General features: G+C 44.2%; 1 protein-coding gene across 5 annotated transcripts in view; it reads left to right on the top strand.

The window, feature by feature from the left end:
* The window catches only part of REG4 (regenerating family member 4), a 112,220-nt gene that overhangs the window by 63,067 nt on the left and 31,651 nt on the right, over positions 1 to 17,502 (top strand). For all 5 annotated transcript variants that reach the window (XR_014052520.1, XR_014052521.1, XR_014052523.1 and 2 more), the window contains 4 exons: positions 3,599 to 3,696; positions 7,237 to 7,374; positions 9,121 to 9,226; positions 15,510 to 15,743. Coding sequence is in view for 1 of the 5 variants with exons in the window: in XM_081486131.1 (XP_081342257.1) it covers positions 3,599 to 3,696; positions 7,237 to 7,374; positions 9,121 to 9,226; positions 15,510 to 15,577 (410 nt within the window). In the remaining 4 variants the exon portion in view is untranslated. Of the gene's footprint in view, positions 1 to 3,598; positions 3,697 to 7,236; positions 7,375 to 9,120; positions 9,227 to 15,509; positions 15,744 to 17,502 lie in introns of those variants that run through there.

A 17,502-nucleotide genomic window follows, 5' to 3' on the forward strand; every position in this document is an offset into this window, starting at 1 on the left:
AGTGTTCAGTTGAAAAGCATGCTTCGTAATCTCTCTCTAGGCTTTTCCTTACCGAAATTCAAGCCTTTACATTTGGAGTGGTAATCAGTGGTCAGCCGTCTCCTTAAAAAGATCAATTTTTACTCTAAGAGTCAAGGACGTCTTTTACTTTCTTTCCCCGTGATAAAATAACCAAGGCATCCCAACCCTCTAATGATTTTCACTGCCACATTTCCAATTTCTTGGTTTTTTATAAAAGCCAAAGTTGAGAGGTTTGGTGGCAGGAACACAGATTCGTAAGTTAGAGAACTGAATCTGAAAAGTGGCTTTTCCACCTCCCATCTTAGACAGGTGACCACCCAGCCTGTTTCCTCACCTCCCTGAGATATATATGTAGTACAAATAAACCCCTTAGATAGTGCCTGGTGGCAGAAAGCACTCTGCACGTGGAAGCTGGTGATAATGCAACAAAAGTAGGAACAGTGGCATAAAGGTGTTCTTTTTATTTAACATCAAATGCTGATGCTCTGTATTTCTAAAGGTAGTAGAAGGGAAGGTATTTAAGCATATGAGCTTCTATGTTGCTTGTTCCTGATACATTTGAGGTACCCCTTTGTTACCCAATTTGACTGCTTGTTGCTTATAAAGGAAAGGTGCTTGACTCAGAAAAGCTGGCAATCTAGGGAGAAGGTGAACTTGTGTCCAGAGGCCAACTCCAAAGATTCTCTTCAGCCTTGATGATTTTTAAAGGGAAGAAACAGAGAAGAATCTTAATGAATTATTGATGCAGGAAATTGGATTCTGCATTATTCCCCACTGTGTGCAGAGTGGTTGAATATTCCAATGTCATCTTGCCTGCATGATCTGCCTGCAGGATTGAGAAGGGGACTATTAAGGATAGAGCCTCTTGATGAATGTGAAAGAGGAGAGTGAAAAAACTGGCTTAAAACTCAACATTGAAAAAACTAAGATCATGGCATCCAGTCCCATTGCTTCATGACAAATAGATGGGGAAAAAGTGGAAACAGTGGCAGATTTTATTTTCTTGGGCTCCAAAATCACTGCAGATGGTGACTGTAGCCATGAAATTAAAATATTCTTGCTCCTTGGAAGAAAAGCTAAGAAAACTTAGACAGCGTATGAAAAAGCAGGGACATCACTTTGTCGACAAAGGTCTATATGGTCTAAGCTATGGTTTTTCCAGTAGTCACATATGAATGTGAGGGTTGGACCATAAAGAAGGCTAAGCACTGAAGAACTGATGTTTTTGAATTGTGGTGCTGGAGAAGACTCTAGAGAGTCTCTTGGATTGCAAGGAGATCAAATCAGTTAATCCTAAAGGAAATCAACCCTGAATATTCATTGAAATGACTGATGCTGAATCTGAAACTCCAATACTTTCCATCCTCATTTGAAAAGACCCTGATGCTGGGAAAGATTGAAAGCAAGAGGAGAAGGGGACGACAGAGGATGAGATGGTTGGATGGCATCAGCAATTTGATGGACGTAAGTATGAACAAGCTCCGGGAGATGATGAAGGACAGGGAAGCCTGGTGCGCTGCAGTCCAGGGGGTCACAAAGAGTCAGACATGAGTTAGTGACTGAACAACAACAACAACAACAACATTTTTTAACTGCCAAATTCTTCATTTTTACTTTTTATCTAGGAAAACAATCAGCAGTTTAGACAAGGCGTAGTATGCATTCAGGAGAGCATAAGTCAGGAGTTAGGTTAAATTGCCTAGTGATTTCATGCCTATAATTAGGCTCTTTCAAGGTTAAACAGAGGGCTTCCCAGGTGGTGCTAGTGGTAAAGAAGCTGCCTGCCAATGCAGGAGACATAAGAGATGCGGGTTTGATCCCTGGGTCGGGAAGATCCACTGGAAGAGGGCATGGCAATCCACTCCAGTATTCTTGCCTGGAGAATCCCACGGACAGAGGATCCTCATGGGCTACAGTCCATAGGGTCCCAAAGAGAGTCAGACATGACTGAAGTGACTTAGCACATAGGCAAGGTTAAAGGCAAACAAAATGGGCAAACAGAAAAGGGCAAAAGAGATACTTTCACATTGAAACTTTTCTTGCTGTGCCTCCACTAGGTTAGTCATTGTCCATCATTCACAGGTACAAAGCGGAACACAAGCAAAGGATCTATGTCAACAATGAGTGCCATGTTCCAAGATGGAGCTGGGGCTGCTGCACAGGAAGCTGTGTTTCACTGGGGCCATAAGACCAGGCTGTGAACACCCTTGAATGCCCAGCTGAGTGGAGAGCTTATCTGAAAGCAACAGGAGATTTGTAGGCAAGGAATGAAGTAGAACAGGGCTTCCCTGGTGGCTCAGCAGTAAAGAATTTGCCTGCAATGTAGGATACAGGGGTTCAATCCCTGGGTTGGGAAGATCCCCTGGATCAGGGAATGGCAATCCACTCCCGTATTCTTGCCTGGAGAATTCCATGGACAGAGGAGCCTGTCAGGCTTCAGTCGATGGGGTCTCAAAGAGTTGGACACGATGGAGGGGTAACACACACAATGAAGTAGAACAGAAGCATAAGGCAAGCAAGTGACAGCAGTGTCATCTGCCTGAGGAGAGAGGAGATGCTATGTGACCACAACAGTCCATGGACATGCACTGGGGGTGGAAAGACTCCTGCAGCCCTCTATGGCATTACCACGCAGCCACACTGGCACAAAGTCCAAACTTACTGGCTCAGCATCCCCCTCATTATCTGGGTCCTCTGCATTTCCAGCAGTCTCAGTGACATGGCCCATTCATCAGTCCACTAGCTGAAAGGGTTTGTGCTTCTCTCTGAATCATGGTTTCCCTGGCTTCTGGGCCCTGACTCTCTCCTTCTGTTTTCTACAGCGGTTGCCTGACAGATCCTCTACACGTAAGGCAAACCTAAGTACTTGCTCTTCCTGCTGCCATTTCTCTGCTCACCCACCCCCTTAGCCTAAAATGTTCCCCTCCCCTGGTTACTGACTTACAACGCCCCATTCTCAAGTTCCTGCCAAGTTGCCATCTAACCTGTCGTGCATTCCCCTAGATAAAAAAAGGAAAAACCCACCTGCTCCCTATGATGCCTAAAACTACCAATTTATGCCCCTCATCCATTCTTGTGATCTCTTGAATTACATCTGTTTGATCTTGCTACCAGCGTGGGGATTCTGCCAGTTGCTGAAGATGTTTATTCCAATTACATATTCCATTATTGAGGGGATTAGCCCAGGGATGGGCTTGAAGGACCACTGGGTCCATGGAAAATAGTCCTGAGCTAAAACATCATTGATTGCTCGACCTCCTTAAACCCCTACTTGACTAGCAATGATGTTTAGGGTCTCCTGAAATCGGTGTCAGTTCAGAGCCAGTGCCTAGTATCCTCAAAGATCGGATTATCTCCTTTTCCCCAGTGCTGAAGTACTCTGGTAAAAGACCACAGCCCCCTCTGGAGATGCTAGGAGAAATGTGAACAGTATAAAGATGTGGCAGCAGAGAGAGATCCTTCCTCCAGGACGCTCAGCCTCTCCTCCTTCAAGGGGACCTAGGTCTTAAACTGGCTCAGCTGTTGAATTGCTTTTTCTTTCCTTTGTAACTTGTATTTGCCTTTTGTTTGTGCACAGCCAGTATCCTGAGACCTAGCTGTGCTACCGGGTGGTTTTACCACAGGTCCTATTGTTACGGATACTTCCGGAAGCTGAGGAACTGGCCTGACGCTGAGGTAAGAAATCTGGCTCACGCTCAGAGAGGTGTCTCTAAAGCAAGGGAACACCCAAAGCTCCAGGTATCATTCAACTCAGAGCCAAGGGTCCTTCCCTGGTGTTCTGAGAAGTCACCTGGCAGGTAAAGTGGAGAGAAAAGGGTTACCCCTTCAACTCCTTTAATGTTGTAAGCATCGATGGAGCACATAGAAGGGAAAAAGGTGGAAGTAGTGACATATTTCCTCTTTTTGGGCTCTGAAATCACTGCAGTGGTGACTGCAGCCATGAAATCAGAAGACATTTGCTTCTTGGCAGGAAAGCCATGACAAACCTAGACAGTGTGTTGAAAAGCAGAGACATTACTCTGCCAATAAAGGTCCATATAATCAAGGCTATGTTCTTCCCAGTGGTCACGTACAGTTGTGGTTGTGAGAGTTGGACCATAAAGAAGGTGGAGCACCGAAGAATTGATGCCTTCGAACTGTGATGCTGGAGAAGATTGAGAGTCTCCTGGACAGCAAAGAGATCAAACCAGTCGATCTTAAGGGAAATCAACCCTGAATACTCATTGGAAAGACTGATGCTGAAGCTGAGACTCTAGTATTTTGGTCATTTGATGCGAACAGCTGACTCATTGAAAAAGTCCCTGATGCTGGGAAAGATTGAGGGCAGGAGGAGAAGAGGGCATCAGAGGATGAGATGGCTGGATGGCATCACTGATGCAGTGGACATGAACTTCGGCAAACTTTGGGAGATGGTGAGGGACAGGGAGGCCTGGCGTGCTGCAGTCCATGGGGTTGCAAAGAGTTGGACACGACTGGGCGACTGAACAACAACAAATCGATGGAGAATGTGCTACAGGCCTAGACCCTGGAGGGGCTGCAAAGGCATGAGAATGAACCAGAGACAGCCTCCCCTCGGGGAGTCCATTATCAGGGAGAAAGACAGGAGCACCCTAAGCCAAAGAGGATGAGATGAGGAACTTACAGAAAGAACAACTTGAATTGCTGTACAAGATTTACCAGGCTCAGAGCTACCTGACACAGAGTGAAGCATTCTGAATACATGGAAGGGCTTAGTGTCCCCACAACCCAACAAATGCATTGGTTTTATTTCACTGAGGCTTTCCTAAGAGATACCCATGTAGCCAGTCAGAGTAAGTTACCTCGGAATGTGAGGAGTCAGGGCTGCTGTGTCTCTGAATTGTGGTTGTTTTACTGGAGTGACCGACTGGGGAGACCAGTGGGGATATGGGGTACAATCTGGGCCCACAATGGCCTCAGACATTTGTACTGCCTGTCCCCAGAGAGCCCAATGCTAACTCCACTAAAACAAAGAGGAAGATATCCAGGGAGCTTTGGAATAATATGTGTGCTCAGTCACTTCAGTCATGTCCGACTCTTTGCGACCCCATGGACTGTAACCGGCCGGCTCCTCTGTCCATGGGATTCTCCAGGCAAGAATACTCGAGTGGGTTTCCCTGCCCTTCTCCAGGGGATCTTCCCAACCCATGGATTGAACCTGCGTCTCCTGTGTCTCCTGCATTGCAGGCAGATTCTTTACCCACTGAGTCACCTGGGAAGCCCGCCAGGGAAGTCCAGGTCTATATTGGAATAATATAGGTGTGCATTTAAATCACGCTTTGTCAGGCATTAGTATGAGCTATACTTTGCTTTATCAGTTTTCTTCTGTAACACGGGGATAATACTTTCATTCCATGGGGTTGTTGGGGTTGTTGCAAAAAACCTCTGGCACATGGTAGATGCTCAATTCAAATTTTCAAGGCAAAAACAATCCATAAGATTGCTACCGAGCCTTAGCAGAGTTAACCACTCCTGAACCAGAGTGCAGAGAAGATGTTGGGAAGGACTGGAGAAATTGACTCCACAGCGCTGTGCTTCTTGATTCCTAGCTGCTATCTTAGCTCACAAAACAGTTGGAGGCAATGGAGCTGGCGTGAAAATGACAGGTAAACCCAATCTCAGACTGAAGAAGCAGAGTTCTGGGTTCTACCCTGTGAATATACAAGGAAAATATCACTTAAACCGACTGAGCCTGTTTGCTCTTCTGTCCCAGGAATCTTTGTGATTGGTACCCTCCCTGAACATGGGCTGGTAATCCAGCTTCCACACCTCACAAATTTGAAAGGCAAATGAAATTATGGATGTAAAAATATTTGAGTTTTGTAAAGTGGTTGGCACTTAGTGTGAGGACTGCTAAGTCACTTCAGTCATGTCCAGCTCTTTGCGGGCCTGTGGACTGTAGCCCACCAGTCTCCTCTGTCCATGGGATTCTCCAGGCAAGAATACTAGAGTGAGTTGCCATGCCCTCCTCCAGGACTAAATTATCATTAAACAGTAACCACATCTAATACCGAGCAAGTTCAAAGGCAAGCATTAGAGTAGCAACCACAGTCAAACCATGCTTTTATTAAATTAAGTTTTATCATGTAGGCAGATCCTGTAACAAAGCCCAGGAGAGCATCAAGTATGCATCTCTGTCTGTAAAGTGTGTGTATATAAAATGATGTTTTCAATTGGGCAGTAAGTTTCTAGTTAGAGAATGGCACATTTTACAATCAATGGCCTCAGATGTGTTGAAGTGTATTACTCTAATACATCATTATGACAGTTCCATCCTCGTAACAACTCCTTTGTGTAGCCATAATTATGTCCTCCATTTTACAGATGAGGAAGAGAGGTACAGGGACTTGTCAAGGTCACATACACAAATGAGACGCAAGTCCAGACCTCAGGCGCTTCCACTGGCCCTAAAGCTCGTGACCTGGCCCTGAGGAGACCTGACACCTGTGACATTGTGCTTTCTCCCATGGTGACAGGAAGTCTTCTGTGGGGTTTAGATACTGAGAGGAAATGGGGGCTGGGTGTGTGCATGCTGCTTGGTGAGCTAGGGTTCTGAGGTGAAGGCTGTGCTTTTCTTTCTTTTTTATTTTTTTTCTAATTTTTCTTGAAATACAGTTGATTTACAATATCCTGTTACTTTCAGGTGTACAGCAAAGTGATTCGGTTATACATATACCTCTATCAATATATTCTTTTTTAGATTCTTTTCCCTTATAGGTCTTTACAAGATATTGAGTAGAATTCCCTGTGCTAGACAGTAGATCCTTATTGTTTATCTGTTTCATATATTGTAGTATGTATATTTTAATCCCAACCTTCTAATTTATCCCTCCCCCTCTGACCCCTTTGGTAACCAGAAGTTTGTTTTTTATGACTGTGAGTCTGTTTCTGTTTTGTAAATAAGTTCATTTGCATCATTTTTTAGATTCTGCATATAAGTGATATCATATGGTATTTGTCTTTGTCTGACTTACTTCACTTAGTGTGATAGTCTCTAGGTCCTTCCATGTGGCCACAAATGATATTATTTCATTCTTTTTTTATGGCCCAGTAATAGTCCATTATTACTCAGCCCATAATGGACTGTTACTCAGCCATAAAAAAGATATACCGTATCTTCTTCATCCACTTGTCTGTAGATGGACATTTAGGTTGTAGGCTATGTTTTTAAAGCTCATATCTCCTCCTTGCCCTCAGCTCGAGTGTCAGTCATATGGAAACGGAGCCCACTTGGCATCTGTCCTGAGTTTAAAGGAAGCCAGCACCATAGCAAAGTACATAGGTGCCTATCAAAGAAACAAGCCGGTGTGGATTGGCCTGCATGACCCGCAGAAGGTAACCTCAGACTTGGCCCACTAATGGCCCCTTGGGAAAAGCAGATGGACAGCTTCAGTCTGGGAAACGGCCCCAGGCCCACTGACAAGGGCACACACAACAGACCTTCAGTCACCTGCCTCCAACTGATAGAGGCCAAGGCTTCCAGGTTAGGGACAAAGCAATGTCCTCCACTTACAGACCTATCCATTTAGAGCCCTCTCAAATCTTTTTAAACACAAAATTACCAGCTCCTCAGAGCTTTTCAAAAAAAGTTTCTATAATTATATAGGGGTATATACATATACAAATAAACACAGACACACACAGAGAGTTCATTATGAGATCCCGCTTAATTAAATTCCAATTAGATCTTGAGTTAAAGTGGAAAGCTTTCAGTTAAGCTTTTCACTAGATGCTATCATGTGTTTTATGCCACCCTTAACTTTCTTCACTAGTCTTTCATTTTACCGCTCTCAGTACCTCTTTGTAAGAAATGACATGTGAGGTTGCTGAAGTCTCTGTGTAGAACTTGCAACTTATAGATTCTTTGTGGGGCTTCTATGTTAACCAAAAAAGCACAAAGAATACAAGGAGAAAAATCCTAGACTTTGTGTTTCTTAATAAGCTTTGCTATAGATGTTACAAATAATTTACACAGTTAATTTTACATTGTTAGTATTCACACTGCTATCAACCAGTGCTCTCTCATTCAAAGACAGGATAAATATTTACATCTATTCCTATCTGATTTTTAAAATTTTATATATTTTTTTAATTGAAGGAATTTCTACCAGATTTTTTTAAATTTAATTTTTTACCTTCATGACTGAGGCTAATAAACAGTCTAACGAATTGTGCAATGAATGTATTAAAGAAATACAAATTAGAATAACAATATAATTTGACTTAGATTACTAGACTTTTGCTTTGTCTTAATGAATAATATTTTTAAGATAAAGAGAAATTTCCCAGTGAAGGAAAGGAAAGTCGCTCAGTCGTGTCCGACTCTTTGCGACCCCGTGGACTGTAGCCTGCCAGGCTCCTCCGTCCATGGGATTCTCCAGGCAAGAATACTGGAGTGGTTTGCCATTTCCTTCTCCAGGGGATCTTCCCGACCCAGGGATCGAACCCAGGTCTCCCGCATTGGAGGCAGACGCTTTAACCTCTGAGCCACCAGGGAAGTCCAAAAATGAGGGTATAAATTCTTACAAGTGAACCGTTTTTGAAAAGCAGTTTGGAAATGCATTTTAATATTCTTAAAATATTCATGCCCCTTGGCCATTAATTCTACTTCTGGAATTCTAGTTTTAAAAAATAATTTTAAGTACAGAAACAGCTTTACAAATAAAGTTGTTCATAGCGATATTCTTTGCAGTAATTATAAATTGGAAACAACATAAACATCAATCAATAAGAGAATTAGTAAGGTAAATTGTGGTACATTCTTACCATTAAAAAATGTTTGGAAAGCAAAATACTACAAAATTGAATATATATGTTTTAAAGACTACCACATTTTTCAGTACATAAAAATATTGTGATAGATAAAAATGGTTACACCACAAGTAAATATGGTAAAATATTAGTAATGTTGTCTTCCTGAAGATTAAATGGAGTGACTTTTCTATTTTCCCTTCACACATTTCTGTGCTTTCCCAAGTTTTACAGTGAAAGCTGTGTTTAAGGGGACTGCAGTGACCATCTGGGCTGTGAGCAGGTGGGCAGGCTAATGTGTACATGTCTCCCATCTCCTGTCATTTGCAGAAGCATCAATGGCAGTGGATCGATGGAGCCATGTATATTCACAGAGCCTTGTCTGGCAAGTCTGTGGGTGAGAACAAGTACTGTGCTGAGATGAATGCCAAGACCAGTAAGTTCTACCACATCCCTTCCTGAATCTCAGCTCCTTCTCTTTCCTGTTAAGAGCAAAGCTGGACATTGACTCCTCTTTGCACCATTTCACACCAGCAACTCTACAGGACAGTGGCCTTGTCACAGACATTACTCACTGACCATTTGTGACCATTTCACAATCTTTGCCATATCATTGTACCAGCCATTCAGTTATCAACATTTTCTTTTACTCCAATCACTTTTTTCTTTTTTCTTTTTCAATAACTCATTTTAACTGAAGTATAGTTGATTAACAATGTTGTATTCATTACTGCTATACAGCAAATGATTACATTCACTTTTTTTTACATTCACTTTTTTATGTTTTTTCATCATAGTAAAAGTCACATAATATAAAACACACTATTTTAACCATGTTTAACTGTATAGCTCGGTGGCACTAAGGACATTCACATTGTTGTGCAACACTCACCTTTCTCCATCTTCCCAATTTTTCACCTCTTTAAACTGAAATTCTGTCCCCATTAAACACTAAATCCCCCTTCTCTCTCCCCACATCCCTATCCCCACCTCCCATCCCTGGCATCTACCAATGACTTTTCTGACTCTATGAGTTTGACTGTTCTAGGTATCTCATGTAAGTGGAATCAAATAGTATTTGTCTGCACCTACTGTATATTGGAATGCATTTTTAAGACTAACTTCATATATGGCCTCTGAGCAGATTGAAGCCTCTTTTCTCCCCATTATGCTACACAGTGGGTTCTCACTAGTTACCTATTTTATGCACAGCAGTGTGTATGTGTCAATCCCAATCTCCAATCCATCCCCTCCCCTTTCCCCTCTAGATGTCCATATGTTTGTTCTCTACATGTGTTTATCTTAAAATTCTATCCTTTACCACGAAGGGGAAATATGTCATATTTGGGGAATCCCAGACTACAGGGAGCAAATATGTGTGACTGCTTTCAGGCTTCTTTATAGTCAGGGTTCTCCATGAGCCCAAGAAACCTCACTTTGCCTGCCTTCTCACCTCATATTCTCTGAGTTTCCTTCCAGAACATAGTGCCCAGAACCTCGGCTGCAGGCTGGGCACTATTACTGCAGCCTCTTCCGTTCTCTTGCCTGCCTTCAAGCTTTGCTTTTCATGCTCCTATGTTAGGGTTTTCAGCCTTGCTACAAATGCCATTTGGGGTGGGTAATGCTTTGTTGTGGGAGCTGCCCTGTGCATTGTAGGGTTAGCATTCTCTAGTCACTAACCAGCAGATACCAGCAGCATACACACACACACACACACACACACACACACACACACACACACAGGTTGTAACAACCAAAAATGTCTGCAGACTTTGCTAAATGTCCCCTGAAAGTGTTAGTTGCTCAGTTATGTCCAACTCTTTGCAACCCCATAAACTGTAGCCTGACAGACTCCTCTGTCCTTGGAATTTGCCAGGCAAGAGTACTAGAGTGGGTAGCCGTTCCATTCTCCAGGGGATCCTCCTGACCCAGGGATTGAACCCACATCTCCTGAATTGGCAGGCAGATTCTTTACTGTCTGAGCTACCAGTAAAGCCCTAAATGTCCCCTGGGGGGACAAAATCACTTCTGTATGAGAACCACGGCTAATAAGTGACATGAAAAGGAAACAGAATGTCAAAGATGTAAAAGATGCTTGATCTGAAAGAGAACATCCCAGTGTGTTTAAAAGGCCCTCATAGTGTCACCAGGATTCCCCCACTAGCCAGGGGGTTGAGCCTGGGCAGGGCCCGGACTGAGAACTCAGGTACTGGGGCTCAGGTGGCAAGGGACCTGGAACAGGTTTACTATTGTCTGAAGAATAAAGGTTATATGCACAAAAGAATGAGAAAACTTTCTGACAGCAAAGTGATGAACAGGTGGAGACAAACTCTGAGGTGAGCTCTAAGCAAACCTTCAGATGTAAGTGGGTCATATCACAGACCAAGGAAGGACTTCCCACAGTCTTGAAGGGACTACAGTTGCTGTTTAAGGAATAAGTCCTCTCTGATGGGAGGAATACACCAAGATCAATATGTAGAAGCTACCAAATGTAAATTTCTATCCAAGCTAAGGAAAATATTCTGAACAATCAGCACTGTCTAAAAATATAATGAGCTACCCTAGAAAGTAGTGAGAAACCCATCAGTAGAGTTAATCAAGCAAAAGTGGACATTGTGGTTGTTATTGGGGCTTCCCTGGTGGTTTAATGGTAAAGAACCTGCCTGCCAGTGCAGGAGACATGGGTTTGATCCCTGGGTTGGGAAAATCCCCAAGAGAAGGAAATGGCAACCCACTCCAGTATTCTTGCTTGGGAAATCCCATGGACAGAAGGAGCCTGGCAAGCTAAGTCGGACACGACTTAGCAGCTGAGCACACATGCATGTGGTTGTTATTGCAGCTGCAGCATTAAAAAAGAGAAAGACAAATACTGCATATTTATGCATATACATGAAATCTAGAAAGATGTACTGATGATCCTATGTGCAGAGCAGCAAAGGAGACACAGACACAAAGAATAGACTTTTGGACTCAGTGGGAGAAGGAGAGAATGTGATGATTTGAGAGAATAGCATTGAACCATATGCATTACCATATGTAAAATAGATAAGCAGTGCGAGTTTGATGCATGAAGCAAGGCGCTCAAAGCCGGAGCTCTGGGACAACCTAGAAGGATAGGGTGGGGAGATAGGTGGAAGAAAGGTTCAAGATGGGGGTGCTGCATGTATGCCTATGGCCGATTCATATTGATATATAGCAAAAACCATCACGATATTATAAAGTAATTATCCTCCAATTAAAATAAATTAAAATTTTAAAAGAGCATTAAAAGAGGCTCATGGCACATGAGAGTCAGCTAAGGAAAAATTTAAAAATATGAATTTCAGGGATCGCTTCAGACTGACAACATCAGAATCCCTGGGGCTGGATGCCAGACCGAGCTCCAGGGAAGCAGTGAACCAGTGGCCTCCCAAGGTCTCTCCCACGATTCTAAGGCTTCAGATAGAGTTCTCAAACAGAAACCTTCACACTGTCAGTCTCTGTCCACATCAGCAAAGCTCCCAACAATGAAGTATCCTGTGTGGGAACCAGAAGCCAGTCGTCCACCTGAGAACACCAGGCCGCAGGACACTTCTCTCCCCATTCATTCAGCCCAGCTCTCCACTCTCAGGATACAGGCTCTCGAGGCAGAAAAGCTCAAGGAGTGAAGCAACAATTAGAAACTGGTGAAGGTAGAGTTTAAAAGAGTATTCCCCTCAGCCCTGTCAATGTCACTTTATATTTATATAACAGGTTTAGCTTCACCAACTCAGGGGCTATATAGTTTGTTTAAGGCTCATAAGGTACAATATTAGTGTCCCCAATTACAGCCACACACATTCGGTGAGTGTGCTTCTCTGTGTGACTGGACTTGTTCCTTTTTTCTATCTGTTTAGAAAGACCAGGACCCTTTGGAAAATTGTATTTCACAGTGCTTCCTGAGTTACCTACTGGTTCACCATGAGATATTGAGTAATGATAACTAGGGTTCTACAACCGAAAAATAAATTTCATGTTTAATATAGTTTAGGTCAAGGACCTGGGCTCTGCATTCTGAATGCCTGGGGTAGGAGTCTACTTCCTTCACTTAGCTGTGTGACCTTGACTAGATTCCTTACTTCTCTGTGCCTCAGATGCCACTCTGTACAGAGGGAAAAATAATACTAATCATTGTGGTGGTGGTGGTGGTGGTTTAGTCATTAACTCCGGCTCTTGCAATCCCAAGGATTATATTCCACCAGGCTCCTCTGTCTATGGGATTCTCTAGGCAAGAATGCTGGAGTGGGTTGCCATTTCCTTCTTCAGGGGATCTAGTCAGGATTCAAACCCTGGTCTCCTGCATTGCAGGCGGATTCTTTACCAACTGAGCCACCAGGGAAGCCCAATATATGTCAGATGCTTATCAGTGTGCAGACTTGGCTCGTGGCTTTCATGGCCTGGAGGGGAGGCGAGTATGGTCTCCTACACCCCTCCCTGAACCTCCCCCTCTTTCATGGAGGAATGAGGGAGGAGAGACACTTTCCTAAGTTAGTGCCCACTGGAGAGCTTGCTGTGTTCCCCATGGTTGTTTGAAGGTTGTGCCATGTTCTCTTTGCCCCATACTTTGGCAGTGCCCAGAATGTTTGCGTCTCCATCTCATTAACACTTTGTGGCCCCAGCTCTGGGCCCTATGGCTAAGGGAGTGGTCAGGACCTATCTCCTCTTCCTCCTGAGAACCAGGCACCTCAGCTTGGTTTGCCCGGCTGTACCTCCATGCCCTCCTTCCCAGGCTCTTATCCCATTGACCTGACATAACCTGGTACCAATGCCAGGGCCAGATCTACAAGTCAGAGCCAGGCAGACAGCCAACTGGGGAGTAACTCATCACTCAATGGTAGACCCCCCAGATTGACAAGCCATTCTGTGGAGCTTATTTTCTGGAAGAGAAAAAATTGAACCTCTCCTCAAAAATACTTCAGTCCTTCCAAAGTCCTTCCTCTCTGCCCTCCTTTATATATAAGTGGCCCATTGGGACATGGCTGGCTTCAGCAGCTTCTAATTCTGTGAACTTCAAATGGGAGCTTCATAGAGCCTCAGCTGTGTTCCTTACAGCATCCTGTTTCAAACAAGAAAGGACTCCTCCCCACATCCTCCTTTTCAATTGATGTATGTCAAGCTCCATGGGGCTCGTCAAGCTCTCATCTGCCAATACAGGAGATACAAGTTTGATCCCTGGGTCAGAAAGATCCCCTGGAGAAGGAAATGGCAACCCGTTCCAGTATTCTTGCCTGGGGATCCCGTGGACAGAGAAGCCTGGTGGGCTACAGTCCATGGGGTTGCAAAAGAGCTGGACATGACTTAGCAACTAAACAGCAACAACAACAACAAAATGTCAAGCCCTGCGTTCCTCAAAGGCAATTCTGGTACGGAGCTTCTGCAATTGTGTATGATGCTTAAATTATTTTTCTTTTAGTCCGTCTTGGAGTTCTCCAGAGAAACAGAAGAAAGAGAAGGTAGAGTGAGACAGACAGAGCATGTGGGATAGAGAAATTTATTTTAAGGAATCAGCTCATGGAGTTGTGAAAGTAAAAGTCACTCAGTCACGTCTGACTCTTTGTGACCCCATGGATTATACAGTCCATGGAATTCTCCAGGCCAGAATACTGGAGAGCATAGCCATTCCCTTCCAGGGAATCTTCTCAATCCAGGGATCAAACCCAGGTCTCTCACACTGCAGGTGGATTCTTTACCAGCTGAGCCACCAGGGAAGCCCTCATGCAATTGTGGGGGCTGGCAAATCTGAGGTTCACAGCACAGGTCAGCAGGCTGGATGTTCCTGCAAGTTGATGTTGCAGGCTTGAGGCTGAGAGTAATCTGAATTCCTTCGTCTTCTGGGGACCTCAGTCTTTTCTCTTAAGGCCTTCATTGATTAGATGATTAACAAGTTATGGAGGGTAATCTGCTCTATGCAAAGTGTACTGATTTAAATGCAAGTGAAAGTGAAAGTTGCTCAATCATGTCCAAGTCTTGCGACCTCACGGACTGCACAGTCCATGGAATTCTCCAGGCCACAATACTGGAGTGGGTGGCCTCTAAATCACATCTAAATAGAAAAATACCTTCACAGCAAAAAGTAGACTGGTGTTTGACCTAACAACTGGGCACTACATCCTAGTAAGTTCAGTTCAGTTCAGTCACTCAGTCTTGTCCAACTCTTTGAGACCCCATGGACTGCAGCACGCCAGGCCTCCCTGTCCATCACCAACTCCCAGAGTTTACCCAAACTCATGTCCATTAAGTCGGTGAGGCCATCCAACCATCTCATCCTGTTGTCCCCTTCTCCTCCCACCTTCAATCTTTCCCAGCATCAGGGTCGTTTCAAATGAGTGAGCTCTTCGCATCAGGTGGCCAAAGTACTGGAGTTTCAGCTTCAGCATCAGTCCTTCCAATGAATATTCAGGACTGATTTCCTTTAGAATGGACTGATTGGATCTCCTTGCAGTCCAAGGGACTCTCAAGAGTCTTCTCTAACACCACAGTTCAAAAGCATCAATTCTTCGGTGCTCAGATCTCTTTATGGTCCAACTCTCACATCTGTACATGACTGCTAAAAAACCATAGCTTTGACTACACTTGACATCCCAGTCAAGCTGACACAAACTTTTGTACCCCATCCATGGGTCCAAGCAAAACACCCAGATAATGCTGATAAACTCAACACAGCAGTGGGTGGATTTAAATATCTGTTTATTTTCTTACAGATTTTTCAACTTGGAGCAGCAAAGAATGCGACAAGCGTCAACACTTCCTGTGCAAGTACCGACCCTAGAGCAAGAATCCAGATCCTGCCAACCTTGGCTCAAGGCCCTTTCTTCTTCCTTCTCTGCCATGCTGCCTATATGATCATTGTCTCGAAGAGTAAACATAGCAACTAAGACTGATGAAGCCCTTATTCCACTGATATTTTAAGCTCAGAGGCAGGGATGTCAACATTGGTATGACAGTGTCTTCTAGCTCTAAATATTCACTCCGCAAGCCCTTTCCATAGTATTCTCCTTTCCTCCTCCCCACCTCCACTATCTTTAGCAGATGAGGAGTGCATCTCCCACTGATGAAAGAGCCAGGTCTTTTGTCATCAGGGATAAAGGTTTGATGGCAAGAGAAGAAATTCAGGAAAAAGCCTCTTGCCCTATTCAGCTTCTGCATTCCTCCACCCTCTCTCTATTGCCCTCACCCACCTCCTGAGCCATCTGCTTACTTTTCCGTTTTTCATGGGACATTTACCAGGAAAGTCTCTGCTAAGCAGATATAGACCATAAAATTTCAGGGCCATTTTTAAATGAATGATTGTGTGCAGAGAAGTTTGTTCTGTTCCAGTTCAGTAGCGATGAGAGGGAAAAGGTGAAATAAGACTCAGAAATCACACCCAAGTGTTTCTTCATTTCCTTCCTTCTAGTATTTGCTTTCCACCTCCTTAGCATAACTCCTCCCCAGCCGCAGCCATGGTTAGATAGAGCAGAGATGGAGGTGGCACACTTGACCAGCCTCTAAGCATGAGCAAGTGGGTGGGAGGTTGTTTCATTGTAAGCCCTGCAGCTTGTGAGGGGAGGTGACAGTCCAAGCAGGTGCAGGGGTGCTGACCTGGCCTTGGGTGCTCTTGTCTTTCCGGGTGCTGACAACTCATGTCTTGCTCAAATCTCGTTGCCTTGTGAGGTTTGGGGTGGTGGCTCCAATGCCGAGGAGGTTATTGTTTCCCTCCCTAGGTCAGGAATCTACTTGGCAATGTAAAAACGAAACAATACAGACTGACAGTTACAGAAAAGGTGACTTTGGTGTGTGCTCCCATGCCCGTTTCTTAGCAACAAACACGACCAGAGAGAAAGGACATGTGGCTTGGCCGTGCAGTCAGGCTGTGTGGCCACTTGCTTCATCCACACTGCACTGCCGACCAGTGAACACACAATCTTACATCCCAACCTGAGGATGCTCCCTATCACCTAAACAGGCTAAGTCCAGCTGCCAAGCGTGGACTGAAAGAAGAGAGGGGAGATGAAACAGAGCATCAGCCTGACTCGCCTCCCCCTGCTCTCCTTCCTTTCTTCGCCCTTCCTTCCATGGCAACCTTGTCACTATTTTGGTTGTCAAAGGAAAACATCAGAAATGACGTATTGCTCCCCAGAAGCGTTAAATAGCTTGTTCACACAAAGGATAAATCTTCTCTTAGTGAGAGTTCAGACAAGATGACAGGCAGATGGTAAAAGGTCATTCTTCCAAAGCATATAGTTAGCTTCAGCAAAAAGAAACCACCAACTCCCAAGAGGGTTCTGGGGCAAGTCACGGTCAGGAAATCAAATCAAAGTATCAGATTCCATGATGGAGATGGTAAATAAACAGGGATTACCAGACAGATAGGAGTCAAGTAAGAACCTTATTAGTACCAGAAGTGAAATAATTTAAATGATAAGTGGATAACAATCCTCCCAAAAGGTAGAGGTTCTTAGTTTTTTTCTGACTGTGGCACATATGAGAGATATGGCTCAACTGTGTGTGTTAGTTGCTCAGTTGTGTCAGACTTTTTGTGACCCAATGGACTGTAGCCCACCAGGCTCTTCTGTCCATGCAGTTCTCCAGGCAAGAATACTGGAGTGGGTTACCGTTCCCTTCTCCAGGAGATCTTCCCAACCCAGAGATTGAACCCAGGTCTCCTGCTTTGCAGGCAGATTTTTTACCCTCTGGGCCACCAGAGAAGCCCAT

The sequence above is a fragment of the Giraffa tippelskirchi genome, chromosome 5 (genome assembly GCF_054371585.1).
Source record: "Giraffa tippelskirchi isolate mGirTip1 chromosome 5, T2T-mGirTip1v1.2.pri, whole genome shotgun sequence".
Lineage (NCBI taxonomy): Eukaryota > Metazoa > Chordata > Mammalia > Artiodactyla > Giraffidae > Giraffa > Giraffa tippelskirchi.